This window comes from Rhineura floridana, chromosome 8 (assembly GCF_030035675.1).
Source record: "Rhineura floridana isolate rRhiFlo1 chromosome 8, rRhiFlo1.hap2, whole genome shotgun sequence".
Taxonomy (NCBI): domain Eukaryota; kingdom Metazoa; phylum Chordata; class Lepidosauria; order Squamata; family Rhineuridae; genus Rhineura; species Rhineura floridana.
The window spans coordinates 31130749-31142854 of NC_084487.1; the positions used below are offsets into that span (position 1 = coordinate 31130749).

Below are 12106 nucleotides of genomic sequence, written 5' to 3' on the forward strand. Positions count from 1 at the left end.
ATCTTTGCACGAACTGAAAATATTATATATAATGGGGTCCAAGGTGGCTTTGCCCTTTCCCAAGAGTCATGCTGATTCTCATCTTTGTCTGTCATCAGACCATGGGTTGCTGGAGCTAAAACATAAAAGTTGCTGTGTTTCTGGTCGAGGAAAGCACTGTCACCACCACTGACAGCACCTGGTAAGGCACCCCACCCACCCACCTGAAGAATGGGGAGGCTAGCAGCTCCCCAAGTGAAGCAGATTCTAGCAGCAATGCAGGCACTATGCCAAGGGACCACTTAAGCCTGCTTCATTGGGTATTATCCCTGCATGTATGAATGACATTTAGGTTGCAATCCTATCTGGGAGTAAACCTCATCAGAGTATACTCCTGAGTAGATATGTGTAGGATTAAACTGTTAATAAACTTCTACAGAAGGGAAGGGGAAGCTGTGGCCTTCCAGATGTTATTTGACTCCAACTCCCATCACACCCAACTTAGCTTATTCTGCTTTCAAGTAAAATAAAAATGTAGTCCAAAATAATGATGACACATACCTTTCTGTATTCTTCTCCTAAAAGGGAAAGAGGGCTGAGATTGTTTACCTGGTAGTGGACTCTCTGTGTAGCTGAAGTTACTGATTGCAAATCCTACAGGGAGAAAAACCAATGGAACCAATGATTAATCCAAAACCGGTTTCAGCCTCCTTCCTTTACCAAACATTCTTGCCAACTTGTTTATCATATACAAATTGTTCATGATGATGATGATGATGATGATAATGAAACATCACAAATTGAATCTCAAACATTGATGCCCCAACAAGAGACTGATAAATCTTTGTTTCAGTTTTCTCGGTTTTTCATTTTTTCAGTCTTAAATTCAGTTCTCCACATTTCTGCAGCAATCTGCAATTTTTTTAAACAATCCTCATGAATATAAATCAACATTTTAGTGCAAATTTCTCCTAACACATTTTTATGCAGTTTTGCCTTATACACATTTTTGCAAAGCAACTTTTACTCATATAATGCATTTTAATGTTATTTTCACTAAAATATGCATTTATGCCCATACTTTACAGCGATATATGCATTTTTGTAAAGATTTCTTCCTGCAGAACTGCATTGCAAAATTCAGAGAAATGAAAATTTCAAAGGATGAATGTGTTTCAGTTCACATATTGTTTTGGAAAGTGTGAATTAGATAAGTTCACCTTTAAATGCAAACTGAATTAAATTCCTCCCCCATCCCTATTGTGGACCTTTATGTTCCAACCCTGGGGTCGCCAGTGTGGCAGCTGTAGGTGCAATGGTGCCCTTGAGGACTTCCCATGGCACCTGCAAAGCTCACTGCCCCTTCATCGTGTGATGGCAAGGATGGTTGCTGTTTCCCCCTTGAAAAGTACAAAGAGATGAAGGAGAAAGTTGGAAGACTGACACTCTTTCCCATTTCCTATTTCAGTTCTGGATGCTTTTCAAGGCTTGCACGTGAACAGTTGAAGAGACAGCAGACTGACCAGGAGAAAAAGTGGTGATGGTAGGAGGTAATGGGAAGCAATCTGGGATACCAGGGGGAGGAACACAATGTGACCTGGGGGCAGGCAGGGAGGAGAAATGGGTCACTGCACGAGTCGGGAGAGAGAGAGAAAAGCCATGTGCTCACTCATACACATTCATTAAAATGAAATTGTACTTATTTATTTTATTTTATTTATTAAATCTATATCCTCCCAGAAGGAGCTCAGGGCAGCAAACAAAAAACCTAGTAACACTCTAAAACATCTTAAGAACAAAAGACTTTAAAACATATTAAAACAAAACGTCTTTTAAGATATCTTTTTTGAAAAAAAGCTTTAAAACTGCTGAAAAAGTAATTGCAACACAGATGCTAACTGGGAAAAGGTCTCCACTTCAAAGGCATGTTGAAAGAGAAAGGTCTTCAGTAGGCACTGAAATGATAACAGAGACTGGGTATATAAGGGGTAAGACAATCTTTCACGTATCCTAGTCCGAAGCTGCATAGGGCTTTGCAAACCAAAACCAGAACCTTGAACTTGGCCTGGTAGCTAATGGGCAGCCAGTGCAATGCTTTCAGAAGCAGGGTGATATTTTGGTGACCTGCCCCAGTAAGCAGTTGTGCCACTGCATTTTGCAACAGCTGCAGCTTCTGGGCCAATCTCAAGGGCAGCTCCACATAGAGTGCATTACAGTAATCCAGTCTGGAGATTACCAGTGAATAGACAACAGTGGTCAGGCTATCCTGGTCCAGAAAAGACTGCAGCTGTTTTACCAGCTGAACCTCATAAAAGGCATTCCTAGCCATTGAGGTCACCTGGGCCTCTAGCGACAAAGATAGATCCAGTAGCACCCCCAAACTACAAACCTGCTCTTTCAGAGGGAGTACGATCCCATCCAAAGCAGGCAATTGATCAACTATCTGAACTCGGGAACCATCAACCCACAGCACCTCTGTCTTGCTACGATTCAGACTCAGTTTATTGGCCCTCATGCAGTCCACCACAGAGTCCAGGCAATGGTCCAGGGCTTGCACAGCCTCTCCTGATTCAGATGGAACAGAGAAACACAGCTGGGCATCATCAGTGTACTGCTGACACCTCACCCTAAATCCCCTGGGCAAAAGACAATCACCCAATGCTATTCCCTGAAAATGACCCTGGAGGTAGGATCAGAACCATTGTAAAACAGTGCCTCTGATACCCATCTCACCAAATTGGCTTAGCTGCTGAGAGATCAAGTAAGAATAACTTCTCCCGATAAAGGTCGTCCATCAGGGTGTCCAAAGCAGATTCAGTTCCGTAACCAGGCCTGAATCCAGATTGGAATGAGTCAAGATAATCTGTATCACCAAAGAGTATTTGCAATTGCTGTACCACAACCCTCTCAATCACCTTCTCTAAAAAGGGGGTATTTGCTACTGGATGGTAGTTGTTACAAACCAATGGGCCCAGGGTGGGCTTTTTTCAGGAGTGATCAGATCACCACCTCTTTCAGGGTGGCTGGGACCACTCCCCCTGCAGAGACCACACCTTGGTTCCACTTGGTCATACCCCCTCGGCAAGCTTTAATAAGCCCAAAAGGGTAAGGGCCGAGAGGACACTTGGCAACCACATTGTCACAAGCACCTTGTTCACTTCATCAGGCCACATCAACTGAAACTGATCCCAAGAATTTGCAGCAGACTTACAGAATTTTTTCAAAGGTCCTCCCCACATAACCATTATCAGATCACCAATTTTCCACTGACTGAACCATAAAAACCACTGGACTATTGCTTTCCAGCACTGCCATTGTGCAATAACATGGATCCCAGGCACACATCCTTTTCAATTCTAATTTTTTTTTACAAGGAATCCCCACAAAAGCCACCATCAAATCACAGGTCCCACAGATGTATTCTGTGATTTGTGGGTGGTTTTGTTATAATCCTATGTGAGAATCCTGGAAAACTTTGAAGATCCATGTCTTGGATCAAAGTTTTTGTGGTTGAGACAAGCACCGGATCTGTGATGTTTGATGGAGTTTTTGGGGGGACCCCAAGTAAAATCATGCAAATTCAAATACAAATTAATTCTACTGGATCTGGCTTTTACTCACATTCCATGAAAAAGCAATATATGTGTGTCTCTGTCTGTCTGGAAGAGATAAGCGACCAGAGAGGTTGATGCCCATGGTACCCTCTCATAATCCTAAATGTCCCCACAGGTTCAAAAAGCTTGGTGAGCCCAATCCTTTAAAACACTCCATTTTTTTATAGCCCTGCTTTAGACGCACATGCCTGTCTGTGGTCAATGATTTTTCAGTACATTGGCATATATATATACTCTGTGTGTGTGTGTGCGTGCGTGCGTGTGTGCAAAAATGTCATTTGAAACCCCATAGCAGGCCACATGTCCTTCCCAAATGTTGCTCGTTTAATAGCATTCCAACCCTTAAAGACTCACCAATCCCCCTTAATATTCCCCAATACTCCTTAGCTTTCAGTTGCTTGGCCCAATATTACCTAGCCTCTCTGTGATATCATGTTCCCCTTGACAAGAGACCTCATAACACAGGCCCACTAGGGCATCAGAATACATCAGCCAACATCCTTCAAGAGAGATAGGGCCAGCATAAAAGTCAGGGGATAAGAAGGAGATTCCAAGAATTACTAAAACAGGACTATGACATTTGTGTTCTGTGAAATTACTTGTGTGCCTGCAATAAACAGCATTTGCAGCAACTCACCTCCTCTAGACGATCCACATACATGCGACAAGTCTCCAAGTCACAGTCTCCTCGGACAACTATCATTCCCAGAGGAATAGCTACAGGAATAATAATCATCATCATCACATTGCAAAACAGAAAGAGACTCACAATTATATGCAATTTCAGTTAAACTTGGATATTGTGATTGACAGCACAATCCTATACAACAGGGTTGACTAACCTCAAGATGATTGTACAAGGATTAGTGAATCCTTTGTGTGCTTCAAGCACATTTTTATTTCTCCAGTCAAGCATGGATAAATCTTGTGCATCTGGTCTGAAACAACATTACACCTCTGGTCTGTCCTTTCCAAGGCAAAGACGTACGAGACCTCTGTGTCTCACTGGCTTCTTGCTTGAGCAACAAGATCCAGCTGAGCTCTGCTGTGACTCTGTGCTTCTAGTGTTACGGGCTCCAAAAGTCTTTAAAATGTATGCATTAATATTGTATATCCAGGTATGCAGACCTCCTCATAGTGTATAGTCAAGCCTCTGGTTTAAAGAAGCTGTTTCTTTCCTTTTTGCTTCCCCTCCCCTTTCGGATGTTCTGGGAAGACAGCCAGCTTTCTCATTGTTCTGTAAACAAAGAGCTGATAACATAGTAGCTGCCTTATGTGGTGAGTGGGCTTGCGTGTTCCAATGAACCCTGTGAGTGATGCCGTCGGGAGTCATGTACTCCCAGCAGGGTCACCCATGGCGGTAAGGTCAAGGGAAAGGAACCAGACAAAGAACAATCCAAGAAAGTCCTCAATGGCAGAACAGGCAGAGGATAACAATATGTACGTTACAACAGCTGTGAAGGCGGATGAAGGCTGCAGCAGATAAAAGACTTCCAATCGTCGTGGTATCCCATGCCATTTGATCAAAGCCTTTTTCTGTCAAGATTGTGTGTTGATCGTCATGCGCTGATCTCCCCACATAAAACAAATTCATGCACAGGCGTCTTCCAAGCACCTTATCTTGGAAGACAATCTTACTTGGCCACGAGTGATCGCCAATAATAATAATAATTGACATTCCAGAGACGTAGTAACACCTGCCAACTAGTTAAGAGTTTATCAGTTACCATCTAAGATTAGGGTTGCCAGGTTCATGGCCTGAGACTGATCCTGTATCTTTAGGAGAAGAGAAAGTCAGCCAAGTACAGCGGTTCTTGCTACACTATAATGAGAAAAACCACAAGGTGGAATTCTCCCTTCCCCCTGCACAACTTTTAAAGATACAGAACATCTCTTGGTTGCCAGGCCTGGCCTCCAAGAGGTCTTCTGTATCTTTAAAAGTTGTGCAGGGGGAAGGGAGATTTCCACTTGTGGTTTTTCTCATTACAGTGTTGCAAGAACACGTGCACTTGGCTGACTTTTTCTTCTCCTAAAGATACAGCATCAGTCTCAGGCCATGAACCTGGCAACCCTATCTAAGATGCAGCTCAAGAGATGGAGCTCAAGATGCAAGTCGTACAGCTGTTAAGCAAGGTCATAGCCTGGAAACACTCCTATAAGAGGAGGAAAGTTCAGACATTAAGCTTCCAGTGCTTTTTTAGCACTGATCGAAGAGACCTGCTATTGTCAAGGTCTGCCTCTCACAAGGGTGAGATGATTCGATTTCTTTCTGGATAAGAGATAGAACTGTCTTTAAATGTACTGACATAGAAACGTAACTTCTTTGATGCTGATTCCTTGCAATGTAATTTGTGTAATACTAATGCACAGGTCTGAACTAATAGAACATTATACTTTAAGATATTTTAACTATATACTGCACTGTATACTGAGGGTGATATGTAATTCTGAGCTGTAAAGCCTGATATATGACTTCTGATCATAACTGACTTTGCCTATTTGGCTCAGACCTATACTAAAGATGTACCCACATGAACGTCACCTATCTACCCAAGTTGTAACATACTGCAATTTGATTCTGACTCAGTGGCTAAGGTCACTGTATGGATTACTAGTAAAGATGTTCAATGTATAAAGAATAAGCGTTATATATATTATAAAGACAATCTACTGTTGAATTCCCAGTTATTTTCCTAATATCCCCCAAACCCTAAGAAGTTTTGGGTGGGAGCTCCAACCTTAGCCTGCCTGTTCAGATGACTGCTGTCGGAAACTCTGTAAGCTTAGGTGAACATGTCTGACATGTAAGGACTCTGAATAGCCAATAGCAATGGGAGAACGTAAGAACCCTCAAACCTGTGCATTCATAAGAAAGAGACCATCTTGCTAGTTTCCCTAGTCACTCTTTGGTCCTGGCTCCTGACTAATTCTCCTGTCCTGCCTTCTAGTTCATCGGCTGGTCTTGATGAATCAGCCACCTGGACCCGGGTTCTCAACTCTTGACTCACTCCAAGGTGTTGCCCAATTCCCAGCCCTGACAGAGGCTGAACATCAGCAGCTGGAGGCGCCTGGCCAAGCTTAGCCTCCAGGAGGATGCCACCTAGCTCCCCAGGCTCCTTGCCAGAGGCAAAATATGCATGAGCAGGTAGTGAAATATGTAGTAACAAGACCAGCTAGTAGCAGCTTAGCCCTTAACCCCAACTCTCTCATCACAGTGGTCTCCTGAGTAGCTCCTGAGCATGTCCTAAATCACAGTTGGGACCCTCAGGCCCAGGGGCCAAATGTGGTCCTGCAGGCCTCTCTGCTTGGTCCTTGGGGCACTCCCCAGGCCACCCCACTCACTGACCCTGCTCCACACCTTCCTCCATTTCCTTTGCCTTGCTAGAATATGTCCTTGAACTATAACGATGCTTCTTATCTGGATGGAGAGATGTACTTGCAGAAGCCTCTTACTGTTGCATGGCTGGACTGTAGCCTACTGCTGCATGTGCCCCCTGCAAAGCTGCCGAAAAGGGAATGCGGCCCTCAGGTTGAAAAAGCTTCCCCACTCCTAGATGTCAGGGATCCACCAACAATGTCATCCTCCTCATATGTCAGCTTAAGTGGGGGTTCTCTATCATGCTATAGGAGACTGGCGGCGGCAGCACCCCAATCATCACCCCAGCAGCACAGCCAAAGAAAAAGCCTGCTGAGAGGGAAAGTGAGATGGACTATGAGCTGTAGCACTTCCTGCCAGGAAGCCTGGATGTGTTGGTGGGTATGGTCCAACGGTATGCAACCAACTGTTACATGGGGAACCTACTGGTGAAGGGCCATAGCTCAGTGGCAGGGTATCTGCCTTGAATGCAGAAGGCCACAAGTTCAATCCCAGACATCTCTAGGCAGAGCTGGGAGAGACTCCTGCCTAAAACCCTAGAGAGCCATTGCCAGTCAGTGTAGACAAGACTGAGCTAGATGAACCAATGGACTGATTCAGTATAGGGCAGCTTCCTAACTTTTGATAAGCCAGCTAGGCAGTGGGAAGGGAAGATCGTCACCAGTGTTCTCCAAGGACCTGGAGAGACTCGGGAGAACCCAGAGGCAAGAGGCCAGGGAGACAGAAAAACAGCTCTGGGGATTTAACCAGCTCCCATCTCACGACTGATGGCAGAAATGGGAGTGAGTCCCAAAGGAAGAAGGGCTAGTTATTCCACACTGGCCACAATAGCGCCACCACATACCGTTTAAGGAAACTTTTCCTATTAAAAGGGGGCATACAACGAAGTTTTCAAAGGAAAGCAGGGCTCCTGCTGGGAGGAAGGGTGGGATATAAATAAAATAATAAATAATCCTATTTCAAGCCTGTGATAAGAAGAGTTAAGATATTAAATGGACATGGGTATCTTAATTTGTTTCTTTTGAGGTGGAAAGATCTGCTTGTGGCCTATTATTGTTCAGCTTACCAAGCATTTTCAAGATAAATGATATGACTATGATAAATATATTAACGGGGTTGCTAGTTCTAGTTTTGATGCTCCCTCATTAGCCATTGCTTAGGAGCTGGTCTTTTGTCTTTTTACAATAACCGCTATAGCACAGCCAATAAAAAATCTGTTCCTCTATGTGGGCTAAGAGAGTGCTGGTCCATAAATCCTCACACTATCTTCTTGTATCTCTTCTATGAAACGATTCAGCACTGGGGAAAGGAATATGTTTTCCTTAGCAGCAAAGGTCCATTTTGATTCCTGGGCTCCTGCTGGGAGGAAGGGTGGGATATCAATCAAATAATAAATAAATAATAATAAATATGAATAAAATAATAAATAAAATAAATAATAAATTCCTGAAACATGACAGTGAAACAAAGCAACCATTCCATTTTCACTGACTGCTGCTGACAGGTGCCACATAATGCAGAGCATGAGGACATCATATTGCTTGTGTCATCTACAATCTAGGCCAACTCCAGGTTTAAATGAGTGGTTTGTGGGGGGGAAAACACACAGAGAGAGTGAGTAATGGGACCTAATAGGCTTATGTGGTGCTGGAGAGCATTGCTCTGAATCAGTGCCAGTTGCTGAGAATTTAATTTGCCATAATGTTCCCAGGGAAGACTTTTCTTAAAAAGAGGGTTCCACTGTGGCCCTGATAGCTGTCAAAAGGTACCACATGCTGATGCCACAGCATCCTGTAACTGTTACTGGGGAAATTCAGGAAAAAACACAGGTCAGCACTGGCAATACATTCATCATCACATGGGATTAGGGCCAAGCACTCTAAGCACAGGAGCAGTCCAACATTTTCCCCTACATTTCGCAGTCAGTATGAAGCCTGTAGATTGAGTAGCCTGGTATAGATTCTGGATGGTTTGTCTTTTTCTGGTCTCTGGAAAATCCTAGCAGTAGCTTCTCTTTGGTGTATGCCAGGCTCTAGCGTATAGCTTAATATACTCACTTTAGGAAATCTGAGATAGATTTCAGTTCAAGATTTGGATACCACTGCCTCACACAGCTTGGCCTTGACAGCAGTATATAACTGTTAGTTACTATATAAAGCAGGGATGGGGAATCTGTGGCCCTCCAGATGTTGCTGGAGTTCAAGTCCTATCATCCCTGACAATTGGCCATACTGACTGGGGTTAACAGGAGTTGGAGTCCAACAACATCCGGAGGGCCACAGGTGCCCTGTTCCTCATGAAAATTCTGCAATCAAAGTAAATTATGCAAATTGCATAGAGTGGGTGATTTTTTGCATGACTGCCTCTAAGATTCAAGTTACCAAAGACCTCCGAGGAGGAAAAATATTGCAACTGGTAGGTGTAGAAGCAGAGGCTATGGAAGAATCGCCAAGGCTGACCATCCTTTTTTAATTATACTCCTCTTCAAGTACTTTTCAGCTTCTGATATTTCGCCAGGTACTTGCCACATATTTTTAAGCTCCTGTCTTCAGCAATGAAGATGGAGAGCTTCATTTAAAAATTAAAAATTAAAGATTTTTGTTGCTTTCTCCATTATTTTGTTACCTCTGTGATGTAACATTTGCTCAGATGAACATGGAAGGTGTTCCAAAATCACTCCCCTGGTGGAAACTGTTATATCAGAAGACCTTACTTTTTATATATATAAGATGAACTCTTTGTTGTACAGATCTTTTGGGAATGATTTGGTTACAATGAGTTCTGTGTCATGAAGGAACTTGGCTAAGATTATCTCTCAGGTTTTACCCTCATGTATATGTTTACTATTTTATGTAATTGAATTTTCCAGTAACAAATAGAAGTATGTAACAAATAACCCTTGCCCTCCCACACACACACACACAGGATGGGCATGAGAACAAGCGGCATTCTAAGTGCATACATGTACTACCTATAAAAATATTGTGCTGTTATGTCATTTGAGTGCAAAATTTGCTCTGATGGAGAAAGAACTAAATAAAATAGTGGAGTAAGAAACAAAACATGGGGTAGAATAAGATAAAAAAAGGACAGTATGGATTCATTTAATTGCTCAGAAGGATTTCAAAAATGAGTTGTCTACTTTCAGTGGAACCAAGATTAATCTTCTCTGAACAGCATGTATGACAAGTTGTTAGATGCAGAAGGGGGGGGAAACAATTTTAGGTGAGCCCACTGATAGAATCAAATTGGAATTTCAAGCAAACAAGAAGAGCAAAATTTATTTGCTCTGAGTTTTTGGATGATCCAGATTGTTATGCTGTTGTCAGAGTATTTGATGCTCCATCATGAAGACATGTCTCAGGCAAAAATCTTAATAGCTTTTCTGCAGTGTTCCCAAGGCATAATAGAATGGTTCAACTGATTTCCATGTTCTGATTTTCATCATTTATTGTTTATTGAGGTGGGCAAGATTGAATGGGGAACATGAGGAAGGAGTCATGACTTGCACATTTGGAGACTGAGCTACAGTCTGTTCTGTGGAAGAGAAGCTTCCACAATGAGCTGGATTGGACATCATAATAACACACGACTTAATGTATGGGTAGCCAATGTGGTGTCCTCCAGATGTTCCTTGACTACAACACCCATCAGCATTGGTATGGCTGGGTCAGGTTGATTGGAATTGGAGCCCCAAAACTTCTAAAGGGCATCACATTGGCTACTCCTGGTTGAATGGAGTCAGCCAAGGACTCATGTACTCCTTCCCACTCCTGTGACATAACCAGAAGGAGATCAAAGTTTTCACTTCCATTTTTGATTACCATAACATATTAACCCTTAACTGATTAATCTTACCTATGGTTTGTTGAAACAAGCTAGCTTCATAACTCATGGTTTTGAAGTTAGCATGTTTCAAACAAACCATAGTTAAGATGAATAATCATTTTCCAGGTTTGGATGAAACAAGCTGTGGTTAATCAAAAACTGAAGCAAAGGCTTCTGGGATCTTCACCACTGGAGAGGGGAGGGTAAGCAGACAACCCCAAGGCTAGCAGAAGCTCATTCCCATCAGAATGTGCCATGGTTTATCATGATGTCCAAACAGTCTCACTGCGTTAGAGTGAGTGTCATGCACCAGAGCACAATGTTAGAAAGGCAAATGAATAACCACTGCTGTTTCTATGCAAAAAGAATTTGGCATTTTTTTTCAGGCAAATGATTTCCCCCAATGAAGAGTTCTGCTAAACACCATCCAAGAGTTTCCCTCCCTCCCTCCCAAAAATCAGGCAGTAGACATTTGCTTGTATAATTTCAATAATTAATATACTTTCTCCCTCAAATCCTAGCAATTATCTTCATAAAGAATGCTCAGGAACCCCATGATGAAGCCTTTAATTTTCTGGATGGAAATATGTGGCAGGAGTTGGCAATAGTCTTATTAGAAGAACCTGTATTCTCATTATTGAGACCGTCATATTTCAACTCTGGGAAAGAGTGCCAGTGAACAGTGAACAGTGTGTGTATGTGTGTGTGCACACACACACGTGCATATGTCTGGGGGGAAAGAAAGCTGTCTAAACAGAATAACCATACTTCTACAACAAGATAAGCAAACCAATTAGAAGATCTGCCATCCAGTAATTACCAGGGAATCCCATATTATAAAAAAGGAAGCTAATGCTTTGTTACATAACAAACAGCCATCCTTGTAATTGAATATGAATAATGAGCCAGATGCATGAGCAAGACTGTATTAAACTGTTATCGCGCACAGCCACATCCCACATTGATTAATGACTCAGTGCATGTCACCAAGGAAAAGGACTTCATTTTGAAGGTGTTGTCCTCAACAGCGTCACCAGCTTGGCTGACATCTCCCTTTGACTTCTGTATCATTGATTGAATGAGACAATTAATTACTGTGGTACTTTCTCCCAGAAATTATATATTGTTTTTCTCAGCAGGGCTGTGAAGTTTTAAGCTGATAAGGTCATATCTGAGATCCAGTGAAATTAATGGGAATCTTCTCCATGATTGCAAAGGTATTTGCATGAGGCCTTTAAGGAGGGAGAAATTTGTATGGCTTGCATGCCGACACAGAACAGAACAGAGCACATTATTCAGCATTTGGCCT

The 12106-nt window shown here is 42.6% G+C and overlaps 1 protein-coding gene across 3 annotated transcripts in view; it reads right to left on the reverse strand.

Annotated features, from left to right (window-relative positions):
* Positions 1-12106, reverse strand: part of DGKI (diacylglycerol kinase iota) — a 260829-nt gene that overhangs the window by 94504 nt on the left and 154219 nt on the right. For all 3 annotated transcript variants that reach the window (XM_061638752.1, XM_061638750.1, XM_061638751.1), the window contains 2 exons: positions 4231-4310; positions 589-633 (listed from right to left, as the gene is read on the reverse strand). In XM_061638752.1, the coding sequence (XP_061494736.1) occupies positions 589-633; positions 4231-4310 (125 nt within the window). The remainder of the gene's footprint in view (positions 1-588; positions 634-4230; positions 4311-12106) is intronic.